General features: G+C 44.4%; 2 protein-coding genes across 2 annotated transcripts in view; one reads left to right on the forward strand and one right to left on the reverse strand.

The window, feature by feature from the left end:
* Positions 1–2,225, reverse strand: part of LOC307071639 (metal transporter CNNM1-like) — a 9,955-nt gene extending 7,730 nt beyond the window's left edge. Inside the window, exon 1 of the mRNA XM_079730688.1 lies at positions 694–2,225. Within this exon, the coding sequence (XP_079586814.1) occupies positions 694–2,152 (1,459 nt within the window). The 5' untranslated portion in view covers positions 2,153–2,225. The remainder of the gene's footprint in view (positions 1–693) is intronic.
* Positions 2,226–3,429: 1,204 nt separating this feature from the next.
* Positions 3,430–15,735, forward strand: hoga1 (4-hydroxy-2-oxoglutarate aldolase 1). The gene is made up of 7 exons (XM_079731006.1): positions 3,430–3,885; positions 4,568–4,696; positions 5,113–5,240; positions 7,460–7,594; positions 11,521–11,617; positions 14,047–14,180; positions 15,573–15,735. The coding sequence occupies exons 1-7, from the start codon at positions 3,672–3,674 to the stop codon at positions 15,720–15,722; spliced, it is 987 nt and encodes a 328-aa protein (XP_079587132.1). The 5' UTR covers positions 3,430–3,671; the 3' UTR covers positions 15,723–15,735.
* The last annotated feature ends 4,265 nt before the right edge of the window (positions 15,736–20,000 follow it).

The following is a 20,000-nucleotide window of genomic DNA, read 5'->3' on the forward strand; positions in this document are numbered from 1 at the left end:
TAGACTGCACAGCACAGCGATGAGAGGATTGAGACAGAGGGGACCCTTTAACCTCCTGTGGATCATTCAGCTGCCAGTATCACACAGGACCTAGAATATGGTTGTTCTCATGCTGGGATATTTGGCAGCAGATGCTGTGTCCTTTAGCTTGTTGCAAAATAAATGAATCAACACATGATTAGGCAAAACGGTTAACTATACGGCAAATAGTTCACAAGTGGTTTCTATAGGTGGCATGCAGTGATGAATGGCATTGGCTCGCTGTGTGTGTGTGTGTGGGGGGGGGGGGGGGGTGCGTGTGTGTGCGCGTATGTGCGTGTGCGTGCGCGTGTCTTCTTGAAAAAAACAACATGAGGGCGTCATAACGCTGACTAGGCAGATTCAAGGCGGTCTGTGATTGGCCAGTAAGGGCTGCACCCATCTTAACTCTTTAAGATAACGAGAGAGCGACAAACGGAACTCGGTCACTATGATGACCGATTACTCTTCATGTTATTTGAAGATAAAAGGCTGAAAAAGCCCGATGGTAAAGGAAGTAAAAAAAAAAAAACGCTCGCTCAATTATAATCGGGAAGATTCTAAGAACTCAAAGACTGGAGAAAAAAAAGAATAACTAAAGAATAACAAACCAGAGAGAACAAGCTTAGAGACTTAGCAACGAACTCCCGCCCCAGTTCCCATCACAAACTTTACCTTTCTTGAACTCCTCCAACATGGCGTCCAGTTTAGTGTCGTTGAAGACGCAGTGTAGCGGGTGCTTGTAGAACTGGGTGATGGTCTTGAGGGGCGTGCAGTCGTCCGGGTCCACGAACGCCAGGTCTTTGACGAATAGGATGTCCACGATGTTGGAGCGCTCGTTCTCGAACACGGGGATGCGCGTGTAGCCGCTCTGCATCATCTCCGACATGGTGTTGAAGTCCAGCAGCGCGTCCGACGCCAGCATGAAGCAGTCGCCCAGTGGCGTGAGTACGTCCTCCACTGTCTTTGTGCGCAGCTCCAGCGCGCCTTGGATGATATTCAGCTCCTCTTTGACCAGGTCGTGGTACGGGTCGGTCACGCGCAGCATTTCTAGGAGTTTCTCCCGCGTGTAGAAGTTGGAGATCTCCTGTCGGAGCACCAGGTCCAGCAGCTTGCTGATGGGGTAGGACACGGGGAAAGAGAGTACCATCAGCACGCGCGTCACCCAGATGGTCTTGGAGGCGATGGCGAGGCCGTGGCGGGAGGCCACCGAGTGCGGCAGGATCTCGCCGATGAAAAAGATGCCAAACGCGCAGAGCACGGTGGATTGCCATGTCATGCCCAGTATCTGGCACATCCACACGGCCAGCGCGGCGTTGATCAGCGCGTGGCCCAGCAGCAGCGTGCACAGCACGTAGTTGCCGTGGCGACGCACGGACTCGATCCTCCGCGCGTGGTTCTGCTCGGTGTGCGTGCCGCTGTTCTGCAGCACCTGCAGCTCCACCGGGTCGAGCGCGAGCAGGCTGATGTTAAGGCCGCTGAACAGCGCGGACAGACATAGCAGCAGCACCGACACCAGCACCTGCAGCCACAAGTTGGGCACAGCCGAGCGCTCCACCACCGCCACCCAGAAGTCCCGCGTGCGGTAGTGCTCCCACTTGGAGCCGTCGAACGCGCACATGGAGTAGTGTTTGATCTTCTCCCCGCGCCGCAGGTCCTTGGCCAGTAGCTCCACCAGCACCGAGTTCTGGCTCGAGGCCGACTTGAACGAGCCCAGCACCTCGATGTCGGACGTCCGGGCGGTCTTGTCCATGCACATGTTCCGCTTGGGGTGCACCTGCCCCTCTCTCCCGGGACTCGGCTCCTCAATGAAGGCGATCCACGGAGCGGCGTTGCTGGCCCTGGAGGAGCCCGCGGTGCGGTTGAGTCTCCGGCTCGGGGAGGAGGTGGAGTAGTACACCCGCAGCATGAAGCGAGTCCCCTCGATGGCTCTCAGCACCCCGTCCTCCACGGACAGCTCCCCCCCGGTCTCCTCCGGACGGAAGCCCAGCAGCCCGTGGGACTGAGCCGGGAGAAGTAGAGAGGCGAGGCCGAGGGACAGGAGCAGAAGGCGGGACGGTGAGCTCCGTGCCCCGGGGGTGGAGAAGGAGACAGCGGAGGCTCCGCCGGGGGAGACCGCAGCTTCCGCAGCCATGATGCGGTGTGAACAAGGCGCTCGCTCCAGCAGCGAGCCCTGGTCACGTGCACGCGGTACAGTTCTCACGCTCCATCTGGCTCCGGGAAGCGCGAGCCGCCCGCAGTAAGCGACGGTGAGGAAGACGATGACGATGATGATGATGATGATGATGATGATGTGTTGTTGTTGTAGGCCTACTGTACCGCTAGAGAATCTCGCCAACCGACTGTGTACGATGACGTAACCATAAAAGCCTAATGTGATTGTGTGCGTAATGAGCTTCCAGCAGCACTCTGACTGAATACATCTGAAATCTGATTGTTTTGCTTTGTATCAAATCGCTGCTTCATCGACATTGCATACATGGACGATGGAAGTACAGTGAAATGTTATCAAGCAAAATGCGACCGATGATCAATTTGTCTGCAGATCATCATCACTTCAGCATTGTTATCATATCGAGCGGTTTGTGTCACTTCCTCTGCCCTTAATCACGGAACCAGTGATCATCCTCCTCTGAGACCGCCATGGAAGGGGTGCCGCACTCTGCATCCTGAGTGCGGCACCCGCGCCCACCACAAGCAGGATGCTCTGTGCGTGTTGAGATAAGAGGTGGTGAAGGGATTATCGCCATATCGCTGATGGTTGCATTACTTGGCTCTCAAAAGAACCCGAACATAATATTTTTTCGTATAAAACAATGATGAATGATTCAACAACATTGGACAACAAAACCTTGTTCACCTGTATTCCCACTTTAAAATGGTTAAGTCCTGCAGATAGGCCTAGATAAAAACTACAACTTTGAAACTTTCACAATTATTTAAAGTTACAGAGGGTGAAGCAGAGACCGGGTTATAGACTTTCCCAACACAATTATGTCGAATAAAATACGCAAATGTGTGGTGAAAGGATGAAGACCTATTGTCTGTCTTGTACTTCTTGTACTCTATGACTATTAATATATTAATATCTATATTATTAAATAAAGCATATTTTAATGAGCCGAGTTATGTTTATATTAATGTCCACAGATCCGATAATACTAAAGTGAAATGTAGGTCTGCAGAACACCACCAGGGGGCGGTATTGCATTAGCAATGGACGCCACCTGCTACATTTCTCAAATATCTGGATATGTATGGTGGTTATAATAACATAGGCCTACTTGAGCCCTGAAACACTCATATGAAAACATAAAAAAAAGACCGTCACATTTATTGAAGTCTATGTTACCAACATACACTCTTTAAACAGGTGGTGGGCGGAGCACTCTGAATGTCGTCACCAAACAAGTGTCTGACAGACAGTCAACTTCGCCTCACAAGTCCAAACGTGGAAGGATTCAACTTGACAATGCCCTAACCTCGTAGCTGAGGTTGCTGAGGCAGGCAGGTTCTACTTTGGGAATTTTGTCTTTATCAAGTCAATGTTTGCAGACCGGGGAGTTTAGTCATTAACTGGAGGGGTTGCGACACCTAAACTCAGTTCTCATCTTGGAGCCATCTCTGTGTGTGTATGTCTGCAGTCGTTCAACATGTTAGGTGTCGGAGCTGTGAAAAATATGTTTGCCCTGTCCAGAAGGGTTTACGTTACGCTATGGAAACGCAGCGCATCCCAGGCTGCGGGTCAGAGACTGGACATCAGCGGGATATACCCTCCTATTGCCACGCCGTTCACAAAGCAGGAGGAGCTGGACTATCACAAACTAGAGGAAAACCTGCAGAAATATGCAAAGATACCATTTAAAGGTAGTAGTTTTAGGCCGACGGAGAATAGCACCGATTGCTTAAGCCGTCTTCTGAAACTTTGATAGATGCCTATCTTTATAAACTAATCAATATCCGAGAACATTGCATGGCTTATTAAATCGCTTCTGCAGATCCCATATGTTTAGACTATTCATGGCTTATTGACCTTCCCTGTCTATGACAAGGATTATCCTCATAATTGTCGAAACGTCTATTGCTCCAGGGCGCAGCAAGGTTTCATCTATAAAATAAACTCCCATGTTGTGTGAAATCAATAATTTGCCAAGGGACTTGAGTTAACCGGATCGTGCTGGGCTAATCTATATGAACCAGCATAGCCAACAGGAAGCTAATATGGGTTCCAAGTATAGCCCTTCCGTCACGGATGTATATCGCCCCCTGTTGGAATTCCTTCCTAACTGTCTCGAATACTGTTGTCTTAAAACAAACAGGCCCTTTAAGACAAGACGGCATAACAATATCGTTTTTAAAATATACATATATATTGTTGTTGATATTTATTCTGTGTATATTATCCTATCTTAGTAAGGATAATAAATTTAGATCACCAGGGATTTTCCGTGCTCCCACATATACTATATCGAAAGATTAACTCACGGTGTGTGTGTGTGTGTGTGTGTGTGTGTGTGTGTGTGTGTGTGTGCGTGTTTGTGCACTACAGGTCTGGTGGTGCAGGGCTCTAATGGCGAGTACCCTTATCTGACGGAGGAGGAGAGGGTGGAGGTGGTCAGCAGGGTCCGCCTCTCGCTGCCCAGAGACAAACTGGTTATAGCCGGATCAGGGTGTGAATGTACGTTTCTGTGTGTGTGTGTGTGTGTGTGTGTGTGTGTGTGTGTGTGTGTGTGTGTGTGTTATGTTTAAGTGTACATGTTCTATATTTATATGTGTGAGAATTTGTGAAAATGTTTTTGTGTGTATATAGATGATATTTATTTATATATTTGTTGCTTTATGTGTGTGTGTGTGTGTGTGTGTGTGTGTGTGTGTCACCTCCACCTCCTTTCCTCACTCTCACCACCCATCCACCTATCTTAACCTCTCTCTCTCTCTACTTCTCTTCTTACTCTCTCCATCTCTCTCTCCACCTCCTATCCTCTCTCCATCTCTCTCTCCACCTCCTATCCTCCCTCTATCCTCTCTCTCCACCTCCTATCCTCCCTCTCCATCCTGCCACCTGTCTCCAACCCCCCCCCCCCCCCCCCTCAGCAACCAGGGCCACCGTCCGGATGACGGAGAGAATGGCGGGGGTGGGAGCAGATGCCGTGCTGGTGGTGACACCCTGCTTCTACAAGGGCAAGATGGATAGCCGTGCCCTCACTCACCACTTCACCCAGGTCCGCAGTGTCACGTCACCATGACGACAGACAGCTTGGCCGCTAAAGAGTGGCCACTTAGCGCCCCGTCCACACCTATACGGATATTTTGGAAATATTTTATTTCGTCTGCGTATTGGCCTCATGTCCCAACGAAAGCACCATTTTTATTGACTGAAACTGAGCTTTTACTTTTATTAAATATATAAATATATTGTTAAAATAAATTCTAATATGCTGTTGAAGAAAATACTATTCTTTTCAGGCGCTTTTTTACTATTTATAGAGCTATTTTATATCTAATTATTTATCGAGCACTTTTCGTGCTTAACAAGAATAGCAACACCAGAGAAAGAATAAATTAGTCTCAAATATCAGTTAAAACATCAATCACGGATTTGTTTCTGATGATTTCTCTAAACTACAGAGAGGGGATCAGATCAGAGAGACGTGCTTTGGATGTATTCTCTACGATACTAAAAGTAGCAGTCAGTTGGTTCATAAAGTTTGCAGTTTACAGTATCTGAAAAAGTTGTGAAAGGCCACATTGCATTCCTGGGTGCCACCCTAACAGCGTCTCACCTTATCACCTTTCCTTTAAGAAGCGACGCCACGCCAGCTGGTAAAATGGTTAGGTTTAACATCCATGGCAGGTGCAGGTGCTTTGCTGTGATTCCCATGATGGGAGTATAAACACATACCATTTTCATCTAATGAGATGATTAGATTGCAATGTATAATGATATTTGAATCAAATTTGAAATTGTTAACAGACTGCAGCCTCTGAGGTTGGCATGTACATTGGGGAATCAAACCCACACTCTAGCCACGCAACTCTCCTGCCTGGCCCCTACTTGAGTCTACATTATATTTGAGTCTTAGATATTCAAGACTTGAGGTAAAATGTGTGGAGCTTTTTGACAGTGTTAGAGCCTTATATCTGACTTCCAGATAAGATCCATGTTGAGCCATATATGAAATAAGTCTACAGATAAAGGAGAATGAAAAACTAATCACAGGTATCGATGTTTTGTGTGGCATAAGGAGCTAATGTGAAGCAGCTCTTTGTTTGCATTTCATCACATTGTTTAAAGTAGAGTCTGCTTTTATATTCAGATCGTTCACGTTCAAAATGCAAGCAACCCGTCGAAACCTCAATCAAGGACTTGTTTCCAGAAGCACAGTAGGCCCAAATCCAATTAACGCATTCAGGTGTTGCCGGTTCTCGAAATATTCAGCGCATGTACATAATGTTGACGAATCAATTATGAAGCCATGAACTGATAATTGAACAGAGAATATTTGCGATCGCAGTTGGGCGGGCATGTAAAAAAGAGATTTAGTTTCCGATCACTTTCAACCGATGGAGCACGGTACTGCTCCAGCTCTCCCCTCCTCGTGCCCTTCCCTAGGGTCAGAGGAAGGCCAGAGACCATCATGACATCACCACGTCCACTCTTTTCATCGTGCTTTCGGATGATTGATACATCTTGTTATTAGATGAGTCAGTTGAGTTGAATGAACATCAGCAGACTTGCCTTAGTAAACATTTTAATTAAGTAAACTTTAGTATCGGTTCGTAGATGTCGGCCAATCTTTTAGTAGATGTTAGTCAATAGTTGAGTACATGTCAAGTTAATCGTATAGTAGATTTTTGAAAATATTAGCATGTTAGTTGATTGTTTAGGGGATGCTCGTAAATAGTTGAGTATATGTTAGTTAATTGTTTTGAGTATATGTTAGTTAACTCTTTAGTAGAAGTCAGATGGTAGTAAATGCATTAGTAAATGTTATTAGACGTTAGAAAATAATTTATTGGTTAATATCAGATGTCAGTAAATAGTTTAGAAGATGTTTTAAGATCTTAGTCAACGATAATAGATGTTAGTAAATAGTTTAGTGATGATAGCAAATAGTTAAGCAGATATAAGTTAAATAGATAATAATTTAGAAGATGTTAGTGCATATTTTAGTCGATGTTGACTTTTTGGTTGATTTATGTTGATATTAGATGTTAGGACACCTTACTAAAAGTTAGCAGATCTTTACATCTCCAGATTTTAGTGCACTTTAATAAGTACAATTTTAATATTTGCCAGATGTACCTAAATATTTGCAGGCGTTATCAATTAAATTAAATGTATTGTTTATTATCAAAGTCTTAATCTCTTTTGCTCTCTTTCTGTACACCGCTCATGTCTGGCCGGCGGTGGCAGTAACGGGTGTCGTTGTGTTTTCAGGTGGCCGACAGCAGTCCCGTGCCCGTGGTTCTGTACAGCGTTCCGGCCAACACGGGGCTTGAGCTGCCCATGGACGCCGTCTGTCGTCTGGCTCAACACCCCAACATCGTGGGCCTCAAGGACAGTGGCGGAGACGTAAGGAGCACTTCAAAGCCCTGGGTTGGGACTGGAGAGCAGGGGGGGTCAGGGAATATGTAGCCTATTATAGACATTAGTGTTATTACTGCTTATACTAGTAGTACCGTATAACTAGTTGTTATTAACTCTACCGTATCACCAGTAGTTTATATTTACTGGGGAACTAGTAATTGCAGTATAATGTAATCCTTAGTGGTTGGATTGAATTGTAGTATCAGTAGTGTTACAAAAATGTTTGCATCACCGGTTGAACAATTAAATAGTCTCAGGGTCATGGGGTGAAGTTCATTTTTATTTATCACATTTTTTATAAATGATTATGTGCACATCAATATAACAACAAGCAGTCATTCCAGCCATCCTCAACAGTGCAATAAGGTAAATAGAAAATGAGAGGAAATAAATTGCAAATCTTAAAACTACAAACAAAGAACATTGTCAGAATCAGTGGTCCCACAGTTCACTGCATCACTTTGGACAAAGAACACATTGTAGCTGCACGCACACTGTTAGGGTGCCCTATGCAAGATCCACTTCTTCAAGCTACTTTAGGTACAGCTAGTTAGTTTATCTGGTTATTATGGTGTGCCTGATGTCCTGATATCTTAAAAATCATGAGTTGTTGAGGAATTGTCTTTGACGGGAAAACGAGATATAGAGAAACTGACGGCTTCTATGTTAAGCTGACAACATAGAGTTTGTCCACTTTGGGTTGCGTTACAATAATAAACTTAATTTATAGGCATGATAAATTAAAATTATAACAATGTGCAAATGTTAGATGTGTACACAATTAACATATTACTGGCTTAACATTGATCATATTTAAAACTGGGATTTCTATTAAGGTACTATCTAAAATATAGATAAACATAATTACACATAGATTCATAATATTTGAGTCAGGGATATATTACTTTCGGAAATAAATGTAAATATATGTATAGATGTATATATATAGTATGTGTTTACTTACTATTATTAATAACTTTTCTTACAAAATAATCGAATAGCGTTTCATTATTTTGACAGTTTGTGTTTGGGTGTGTGTTTGTGCGTGTGCGTGTTTGTGTGTGTGTTAAAATAGTCGGCTATCATATAAACTAGTTAGCTGTGGTAGTAGTAAGTAATCTGTATTGGTAGCGAATATGCTCTCTAAATTGATAGCTCAGCTGGTTAGCCGTGTTAGAAGCTAATTAGTTATTGTACTAGTAGTTGTGTTACAACTTTAAGTCAATTTGACTACAACTATTAATGTTTATCATTCGTTAATGTTCTAAAAAGTGTATTTAATATATTTTTTCTGTTAAAAATAAAACAAAGTTAAATTTAATTTGAGATTTTTAAATAAGGTTCCTAAATATATAAGTGAAAAAAAGTAGGCTATGGATTTAAACTTTTAATCTGAGATTTTTTTTTCACGTTTGAAAAGATAATTGAAAAATAAAAAGAAGCTCACTAGTGATGAAAAACTATAATTTCCTTCCACACCTCATTTGTGACTACTTAATTATAATGTAATTAAAGAACATAAAGCTTTGACACCATTAATACGAACACTTACAACTGAGACAGAGGGTGTGATTGCTCGAGCACACGTTCAAGTGTGTGTGTGTGTGCGTGTGTGTGTGTAAGAGAACATGAATGTATGTCTGTGTGTGTGTGTGCGCATTTATGTGTGTTTGTGTGTGTGAATTTGCATACGTGCGTGTGCGTTTTATAACTGAGAATGACATCAGTCAAACGTGTGATCCGCAGCAAGCTGTGCCGTTCAGTTTTAGTGTTCAGGTGGGAAGTGGATTAGCAGCGTGGTGGAGGATGTGGCGATGGCACCTCCCCTTCTTCCGTCATTACACACACACCTACACACACGCGCTACACAATCTATTCCTTGTCCTTCTAGCATATATACATTTTTTATCTCTTTGTATACATATTGTAATTACTGATCCCACATTTCTGCTTTTTCCTCAAACTTTTGGAGCATGTCGTAATTTCCACTTATTTCAGTAAATTCCAGCCCTATTACTTCCACGTGCACTCTCGAGTCCACGTGTACACTCGGGTCCAGGTGTTTAAAAATCCTGTCCAACTTCTCCAGAAATGTTTGTTGGTCCTGATTTTTTAATTTCTTTATCTGGCAAATGACTGCAGGATTCTCAGTTTCCATCAGTCCAGTGTATATGCTTGTTATATACACTGGAGAATAACAGGTTGCCCATAAAATGCTTGGATTTCAAGCATCTACCACTGTGTAGCTTGTACGAAAGGACACATGTAGACATTTTAATACCAACACGATTTGATGAAGACCTCATCCTCTAAACCAGTGGTTCTCAAACTATGGTACGCGTACCACTGGTGGTACGCGTACCATAGTTTGAGTGGTACGCAGAGGAATTAGAAAAAAGAAAAAAAAAATCGTTAGATTAAAAACAATACTATCAAAATACTAGTATGAATGGAAATACATTTACCATGAGTTCATGTTCTCACCTGCTGTGTGTGTATGTGTTTCCGTGTCTCTGGTCTAGTGCTACCTCTTTGTACAGCTGACAACAGCTAACAATGAATAATATTATTTTTAAGAATAAATGTACCTCCTGCATGAGATTTGCGTAGCGGAAAAGGGCCGCAGGCCTCAAAACTGTATGTTGTTATATTTTATAACATCTGTCATAATGGTGGGACTTAGGGAGACTTATATTTTCTGTGGTGGTACGCGCTATAAAAAGTTTGAGAACCACTGCTCTAAACCATTCCTACTCATTGAAGTATGTCTAATCATGGTTGTATATATATATATACTACTTTCTCTAGTCATAGGGTTGGATTAATAATAATATTTAATTAATGTCTGTACTAGGGTTAGTCTTGTACTAATATGTAATAAAGGACACTTTATCTCTGCTGATAGACTGAGTCTAGTTGTACCATTTGATCATATTGAATAATATTTGATAATATTGAAAAATCAATGTGACAATATTTAATAAGCAGGGTACCTCTAAACCTTGATCAAAGCAGGGCCCAGCAGCGCTCCTCGACAGGGGTGGTGGGGAAATAATTTGCAGCGAGCAGAGGTTCTTTGTAATGAAGATGGGGGCTTTCTAAAATTCATTAATTTTAATGGAAAGAGAATGGCCTGCGGTGAGGGGGGGGGGTTTGGGGGTCCCCCTGCAATAGAGACCACAGTAATTAGGCTAATAGCGGCTGGGGCGTGCTAGCTTTATATTAAAATGCTCCTCCGTTCTGTCGATATCCAGGGGGTTTGGGGGGGGCACCCATTACCGCGGTGAGCTGCATTGACTGATGTGTGTTGGGAAGGAACATTTGGGGTGGGGGGGAGAAGATTGACTGACACACAAATGGTGTAAAAATAGACGTTTCAAAAGGTTTTCAAGGAACCTCAGACCTAGAGGCACTGCTTTGGATTCCCCGGGGATCTGGGGCTAGTTTTGGGGGTAGGGTGTGTGGGGGATGGGGGTGGTTGGGGATCTTCCTCTGTTCTTCTTTGAACTAGGTCTGCTCTCCAGGTTTTTCTGGAAACGGTGCCTTCATATCTGGATTGACAAAGGACATCATGGGTAGAAAGGCAAACAAAACAGCGAGCGGATGATTTATGCATTACCTCTTCCCCCCCCCCCATCCTTCATATAATCCTCCTCTTCCTCTCTTTTGAAGACACCTTCACTTATTTTCATTGTCCACTTGGGATTCTGTTACAATCACTGCTCTCTCTCTCTCTCTCTCTCTCTCTCTCTCTCTCTCTCTCTCTTCCTCTATATATAAAACATAAATATTTGGTCTGACAGCTACGAGATAGGAGGGGGGATTTTAAACCAACACTCACACATGTACACATAACCCAACCACCAAACACACTCTCTTCCATGCTCCTGACATGCTGGGTTCTTGTCCAGATCACTCGGATTGGCCTGGCGGTCCATAAAACCCGGGGTCTGGATTTCCAGGTCCTGGCTGGATCGGCAGGCTTCCTCATGGCGGCCTACAGCGTTGGTAAGACACACATACGCACACACACACGTACACACACGTACACACACACACACACACACACACACACACACACACACACACACACACACACACTCCCCTCATGGGCTTCGTCCAGCTTGTTTCAACAGAATAAAGAACATCCAAAACATTTTTAACCATTTTTGTTTGGGACTCATGCTATATTGGTAGATATTGACGCTGGTGATGGTGTTTATTTGGTTCTACTTTTCATACTTTATATGTTTGTCAGCTGTGCAGCATTTTAGCAAGAGGTTAGCATGATTTTGATTATTAGTGGATGTCACTGCTTTTATTTATTAATTGCAGTTAAGGTGTTATTGTTTGCTGGTATATATTATATTTATCATTGTCAGGTTTTCTTTTACTAAAAGGCATCAAAATAAGGAGTTAAGAAAAATTGCTGAGAGGTTAGCTTTAGCAAGAGTATGGAGGGAGATACAGGACCTAATTATTAAAAGCATAACTGAAATCAAAGAAACGGGTTGTGACAAAACCAGTATTGTCAATGATAAATTTATTTTTTGAAGACGATCTGTGTTTCTTTCAACCAATTTTTTCTTTAGACCAATTTCTATAATTAGGTCCAATATCTCACTCCGTACAGGGGGTTAGGGTACTAGCATGGTAGCAAGCCAGTGAAAGGTTAGCAAGCTAGCGAGCTGGCATGGTAGTGAGCTAGGCTGTTAGTGAGAGGTTAGCGAGTGAGCATGGTAGAAAGCTACAAAGATGTTAGTAGCTAGCATGATAGAAAGCTAGCGAGAGGTTAGCATGGTATCAGGCTAACGTGTTAGCGAGTCACAGAGGACTGCGGGAGAGGGCTGCTTGCAATGGGGAACACGTATGAAGCGCTTGTGGAATGGATTAGACTCTGTGCCGCGGGATAAGCTATGATTCGATACCCTCAGAAACCTAATGAGTCATACGCTGCACGTCAAAGCCCCTCTTATACACAGATATACCTTTATCTATATGTGTCCGCGAGACGGGAGGGGAGAGAAAGAGAGGGAGAGGGAGAGAGAGATACTAATGGAGACGGGGGGAGGTAGCGCCGGAGAGAGAGGTTCTATGTCAGCATGTTTTATGTCAGCACGGTCCTCACGGTGTTCATAGCTGTACCCCGATTGGACCGTGAGCGGGAAGGGCGGGGATTCTGGCTGTCACTCAACCATCAGAGCACAGTTATTAAGGAGTCCTGAGAGATGTCACTCAGAGCCTGGGTGGCTGGCCTGTCAGTTGCTAGTGCCTGCTAGGTAGCCAGCATACCTAGCCCTGTCACTCATCTGATGTGTATGGGGGGTGGGAGCAAGAGGGCAAGATACAACTGAGCTGATATTTGATACAATCGGTGTAGGAGCCATATAAGATCTTTTAAATATGTGTAATGGTAATGGTAAAACTTCCAGCATTTTGGGCCTTTTTAACAATGGCACCTGTGCGAGGAACAATGTCCCCAAGACAACCATCCATCAATTTCTCAACCCAATCCTCAACAATGTTTTCCTCAACACTTTACTAGTTTACTAGCGCAACTTCTTTGCCTCATCATTTACTTCTTCAGTCTTCCTTAACTCTTCTGGAACCCCGACCACACACCCACACAGGTCATCTTCCCCCTCAGTCATCCTTTACTGCTCGGCTAGTCAAAGCAAGCGCTCCTCAAAGGGAATGTTTCTGTCAGATCCTCCCCGGTGACACAGGGCATCATGGCAGTAGTAGGTAGTGCATGGTTAACTTTGGGAGGTATTGGCAGCGGGCGTCGCCTCAGACAATCGGTACAGTGGATTGATGTTATCCAATAAGAGCAGGCTTAGACAGCCATAGAAACTCAGATCGCTTACTGTCTATTCATCATAACGGAAATACAGACCCACACTCTGGAGGACACTAAGGATTTCCGCTTCATAATTTATACAGTACAATATTCATGTTCTACAGATGTACAGTGCATATTCCCCCGTCATGGCTGGTAAATAATCAATGTCTCCGCAGTGTTTTCGAGGTTTGTCGAGGTCCACAGGGGAAACTTTATCCTGCTGTGTCGGCTCCCTGTGTGTCTCTGCATTATGTGACCACACACACACACACACACACACACACACACACACACACACACACACACACACACTCTCCCGCACTCAAACACACACACCTCATGCACCATCTCTAGAAGCATGAAACAGGAATGTTTGTGAGTCTGAATTGACTAAAGACGACCTTGTGTGAGCACTATGGGGTGTTGTTATTTGAGCCGAGTGAGTGTTATTTGTTGTCAACTGAAGGGTGAAACATTCAAGGATTGACCCCCCACAATCCTGGGTTATAATTGACATCCCATATCTTTGCCAAATCAAACAAAAACACTGCACTTCCCCTTTGCATGTGTCTGACCCCCCTGCCCTGGTCCTCAGGGGCGGTGGGTGGCGTGTGCGCACTGGCTAACGTGCTTGGACCCCAGGTGTGTGAGTTGGACCGCCTGTGCGTGGAGGGGAGGTGGGAGGAGGCCAGGGAGCTGCAATGGCGTCTCATCGAGCCCAACGCCGCAGTGAGTAGTGTTGATCACCCTGACCCTATCACGTGTCTTGTCATGTATGTGGAGCTCCCAGGTATAAATCCCCGACACACAGGCTCCATACAGGCACGAAGCGAGGAAACCGTCCTCCACTACTGAAACCAAAGCTGTGCACCCTTGACAGGCTCAATATATAGCGTCCCCACATATACACTCACACACAGGTCCCCCCCCCCCCATCACACATAAGAACCCACATACAGGGATTCACACACAGAAACCAACATATGGAGCCTGTTTTGTTGTGGTTCAGTCTTTATTTTACCTCAATAGAAGTCAGAGAATGGAGCTTGCCGCTGAATGGAGCAAGTAATCAGTTGACTCTATGCTGCGTCGAGTGCATCTTTATAGCTTTTTTATCAGTAAGGCCAAAGTATTGGAGACTCTGCCCGTGATATGAATGTCCCGGTGAACGGCTGCATAATGTGCCTTCGTTTTAGAAAACGTGACCTTCATTTCCACGCTACGCACTCTCATCTGAACAGAATAGTGTGTACGCTGTGGGACTAAAGTGCTGGGTTGATTCTACCTCAACGAGAGGCTGTCCCGCACCACAACGCTCTTAATAACTTGAAAGCACTGAGGTCTCTCGACCGCCGCCGTCAATAAGCGAAATGTCACTGAGCGCGGTAACATTTCAGCGATGCCCCGCAGACACAAGCCACTGCCCCTACAGAACAGACCAACTGACCTGTTACTAGTTACTAGTACTAGCACTGCTCTTACAGACCTTTTTCTATTTCTAGCACTGCTCTCCCAGACCTGTTACTGTTACTATCACTGCTCTCACAGACCTGTTACTAGTACTATCACTGCTCTCACAGACCTGTGACTGTTACTATCACTGCTCTCACAGACCAGACCTGCTACTAGTACTGGCACTGCTCTCACAGACCAGACCTGTTACTGTTACTAGCGCCGCTCTTACATATCTGTTTTCATTACTAGCACTGCTCTTGCAGACCAGATATTTTACTATCCGTAGCACTGCTCTTACAGACCTGTTATCGTTACTAGCACTTGGCCTACCATAAGGTAAGGGTTTGCCAGGCCCTAGCCCACCTGTCACACTATCAGCTTTTCTGCACGGATTTAGATACATGCACCAGACACTAGTTCATAACACATCAACACACAGACAGAGAAGAGTACAGCTTGCGCATGTTGTGAGAAAAATCCCATTGTGCAACATCCACTCTGTTTCCGTGAGAAATGTGTGGACAAGTTGGAGAAGTTGATGTGATTTTTTTTCAAATCTGAACAAGGAGAACTCAAATCTCAGACCAATGAGAGAAGGAAAGTGAGAGAGAGATCCTGTGTGTCTCGTTGCCAGGTGACGATGTGTCCCCTGTGTCTCGTTGCTAGGTAACCAGAAAGCTAGGAGTGCCTGCTCTCAAGCAGGCGATGGAGTGGTTTGGTTTCCACGGAGGCGCCTGTCGCTCACCCCTGCAGCCAATCACGGAGAGCGAATCCCAGCAGCTTAGACGAGACTTCTCCTCAAATGGCTGGCTGTGACCGGGCTCGCCCAGCAGGGGACGGGGGCTCGGGTGGGTCAGGTGGGCCGGGCGGGCTGGGTAAAGGGTTCGGCCCGCCAGGTGGTCTGTTTGTTTTCAAGGTTTCTTGTGTTTGCAGCTTACCAGGTAACACTGCTCAACTGTTCTGGATCGGTCTGTGAGAGATCATACAATGAGGCTTTTATCGCTAATGATATGCTTTAAGTTAAAAGAATAAAGACAGTAACATAACTAATGTTGCCAATCTACAGGAAAGAAATAGTATGTAACAGTTACTCTTATGATTCCTACTATTATTGTCAGTTATGCAAAGATAACTAATCAAAAATACATTAATTCTTCCTCTTTGAACAAAATACATTAACAATAAAATAAACAAAATTGTAACCTTTACTCTGCTGTTTGCCAGTGTTCTTGTTTTTGTATTTTTTTTCCACTCGAAAGGCATCAAAATTAGGAGCAAAGAAGGATCTACTTCTAGATAGAAGTAGATAGATGAGCAACGTTTACTTCAGTCCACTGGGTAGGCTGGTAGACTGATCTATCAAGCACAGATCTAGGTGGACATGCCCACTTGTAATGTCATATGGGGCAGATTTTCGAAACGGCTCGTAAGGCTAATCACACTCACACCTGGTGGAATAATGTCTCCTTTAAGCCAAAATAAATGGAAAATTTGTGTTGTTTTTTTATAATAAATACGGGATTCGAACTCATAGAATTTTGGGGGGAGAATATTTCAAGTTGAGATTCCGTTCCATTGCGCCGTTTGAGCCACAGAGACTTCATCATCTGCAGTACGAAAAACCACAACTAGTCTTCTTCCTAAGAGCAGGAGGCAGCCAGATCAACTTGCGACCCGACTGTCCATGTTTTATAGACCATGGTATTTGTCTAATTTCCAAAAAGAAGAGGCCATTACACCAGTTATTCAAAACCTAACGTTGTTTTTCCCTCCACTGCCTACAACCTAGCCAAAAATTATGTTATTCGCTCTTTCGCTATCGTTTCGGTCGTCCAATGTGATGTAGTCTCTTGCTCTGGATCGTCTCTCAGCAAAGCAACGAGCTGGAGAATCAATGTGACGCAAGGCAGTATCACTCTGAGACACAACGTTTATTCAAATCAACAAAGCATACAGATCGTCCAAGGGATGATAACGCCCCTGACTAGTTATTTCAGTAAAGTAGCGAGCAGAAAAGTGGCACACGTGGTTTGCGCCCACTTCTCCTGTGCGATCCGGTGCAGGCTAGAGGTGGTTCGGTCGCGAACTGATTCGTTCGAACGAACGAATCGTTAGAACGAACGATCCGAACTGGTTCTTCTCTCTCGTTCGCGTCGTTCGCGTCGGTCGTCTCGTTCGCGTCGGTTGTCTCGTTCGCGTCGTTCGTGACTCAGAATTGACTCCTCCCAGACCCACGACTCGCAGACAGTTCGTTCAGGAAGACGAGGGACCGAGGCGACTCACGGCACACACTGTTGCTTGCACTGCACCAGGAGCAGGTTATAGTTATAACTAGGCTTTACTTAGTTAGCTTCAACGATACATGAAGTAAACATACTTGGAACGTCCATGTAGGCCTACGCAGCAGCACTATGCGCAGGTGATGCCGCATGATATGCCGCAAGGCATATCATTATTAACTAACGCATTATCTCTGAGGTGAAGTAAAGCCTAAGGTGGTCCGTTACATTTTCTTGTCAAGTAGCCTGGTGTTTACATTTTAGGGTTAGGGTTTCACATTGTTCCTTTATCTCGGGTATTTTTTTAATATATAAAATTAACGATATTGACTCAACTTTCAGGATAAAGTGATTCGATTCGCCATTCGATTCACCGGAAACTCGACTGAACCAGTTCAGTCGAGTTTCCGGTAGCACTGAGTCTGACTGACTCAGCTGAGAACCATGCAATGGGTGCATTGCATGATGCGATTCACCGCTACCGGAAACGGAAACTGTACTGAACCGGAAACTGGGCTGAACGAACGAACGAACGATTCGCGAACGACTCATCTTGGCGAACTGACTGACGCGAACTGGTTCACGTAAACGAATCATTGAATCCACCTCTAGTGCAGGCATGTATGGCAAGCCAACCCCGCCTGAAAACGACCTCATTCAGTCACGTATCACCTTCATTACACCGTAAAAAACGCTGTAAAAAGTGAAAAAACTGTATTTTTACGCCGCAATGCACAAAAGATGCGCAGCTTTTTACGCCGCAATGGCGTAAAAAGTCCTTCAAGAGCACGAGTAAAAAAAGCCGTTTTGAGCATCAAACCGCTCGTAAAATACGCGCGTTTGTGCACATCACAACGTGCGTAAAAAACAGCGTCTCTATGGTATGCTAATAATCTCCGCCCTTCTTTTCTCTCAGCCAATGCATTTGAATTGTTTGCGCCCAATCGCTGATCAAAACAAGCAGACCAAATCAGTTCAGCACAGATCTTGTGACGATTTCTCCTCTTATTTCTGTAGTTAGTTGTAGCGTCATATAGATATATATGAGTGAATTCGAAGTCAACCGCGTGGTCACCATGGACAAAATGATAGCGACGCTTGCTCTGTAAACCAAAGGTTGTTGGATAGATTCCATCTATTGTCAGATTTGCGCTTTTGTCAGATTATCACGCTTTTATGATCGCAATGTTTTTTGGTCAGCAAGCCAGACCTCCTGTGTCATCAGTTTCAATTTGTGCTGAACTGATTTGGTCTGCTTTTCTTGATCAGCGATTGGGCGCAAACACTTCAAATGCATTGGCTGAGAGAAAAGAAGGGCGGAGATTATTAGCATACTAGAGAGACACCGTTTTTTACACGCGTTGTGATGTACACAAACGTGCGTATTTTACGAGTGGTTTGATGCTCAAAACTGCGTTTTTTACTCGCGTTCTTGAAGGACTTCATTGCGGTGTAAAAAGCGGCGCACTTCTTGCGCATTACGGCGTAAAAACCGCTGTTTTTTCCTATTTTACAGCGTATTTTTCGGCGTAATGAAGGTGATACGTGACTGAATGAGGTCGTTTTCTGGCGGGGTTGGCTTGCCATAGGCATGTTGCTCGCTGTTTCGGACCCTGCATCCCGCTGCTCCTCTAGAGCTGCAGCGGCCTCCCGCAGCAGCTCCGCGACCGTCTTTTCCGCCATTTTCAAGTTATTACTATATACGTCAACCCACTCAAACCTGGCACAATGCTAGGCATAGAAAATAAAGTGCCACGTGCTAGGTCGTGGATGATCGGCTGGTCTGACGAGGAAGTGACGTAGTTCCCGCCCAGACGCGATTGGCTGACTTGCAAACTCGTTTGCAAACTCTCTTGCAAAGCGTTTTGCAGATTGAAATGTAATTTATATTTCGCAACACACGGAGCGTGGCGAAGTGCATTGCAATCACGGGGACGCTATAGTGGCGAAGTCACGCCTCTTCCGGTAGCGCCCATGGGACCTATGAGATCGAAAAATATGAATGGGTTTCAATAGAGGGAAAGTAATTACTTTCTGGTCCCAGTCTTTATATGCCCTGGATTACACATATGTTGTTTATGAATTTAAATGATAATTTTTCATGCAAAGAAAACTAAACATTTTCGTGATGAAGTTTGATAATGTTAGGTTTTGTGTGAGGCCGCTTTGTGAACTACAGCTCTTCGCTGCTCTCGACGCGAATGATAAACGTCACCACCCGCACTTGGAACTCCGGTACAGGCATGGCGATCACTCTGCTCCACTTCACCGATTTTTTCCAAGGGGAGGATAAAAGCATTGAAAGAGGTGAAAACCATTATAAGTAGGGGCATTTGGAGAGTTTCAGATATGCCGAAGTGGAAATTGTCGGTCTTGTCCACGCCAGTCGCAGGGAGCGTCACGTCACATACGAGACGTGTAGTCTTTCTCATTGTGTTTCCACTACAGCCTTTAAATGAACAATTGCACAATAAACGGTCAAACTCTTGACATGAAAAATTATCATTTAAATCCAGAAACAAAATGTGTGTAATCCGGGGCATATAAAAACTGGGACCAGAAAATAATTACTTTCTTTCCATTCATATTTTTAGATCTCATAGGTCCCATGGGCTCTACCGGAAGGGGCGTGACTTCACCACTCCATAGCTTTTCAATTTGAATAAAGGAACTCAAATAAATTGACAATGTTATTCTATTTTTATTGTTATGACTTTTGCAAATTTAATTGAGGATTTCATTGTCACTTTGCATATTGAAATACACTTTGAATGACGTATTTACAAATTACATTATTAAATTGCAAAATGAATTG

The sequence above is a fragment of the Pollachius pollachius genome (genome assembly GCF_949987615.1).
Source record: "Pollachius pollachius genome assembly, chromosome: 2".
Taxonomy (NCBI): Eukaryota; Metazoa; Chordata; class Actinopteri; order Gadiformes; family Gadidae; genus Pollachius; species Pollachius pollachius.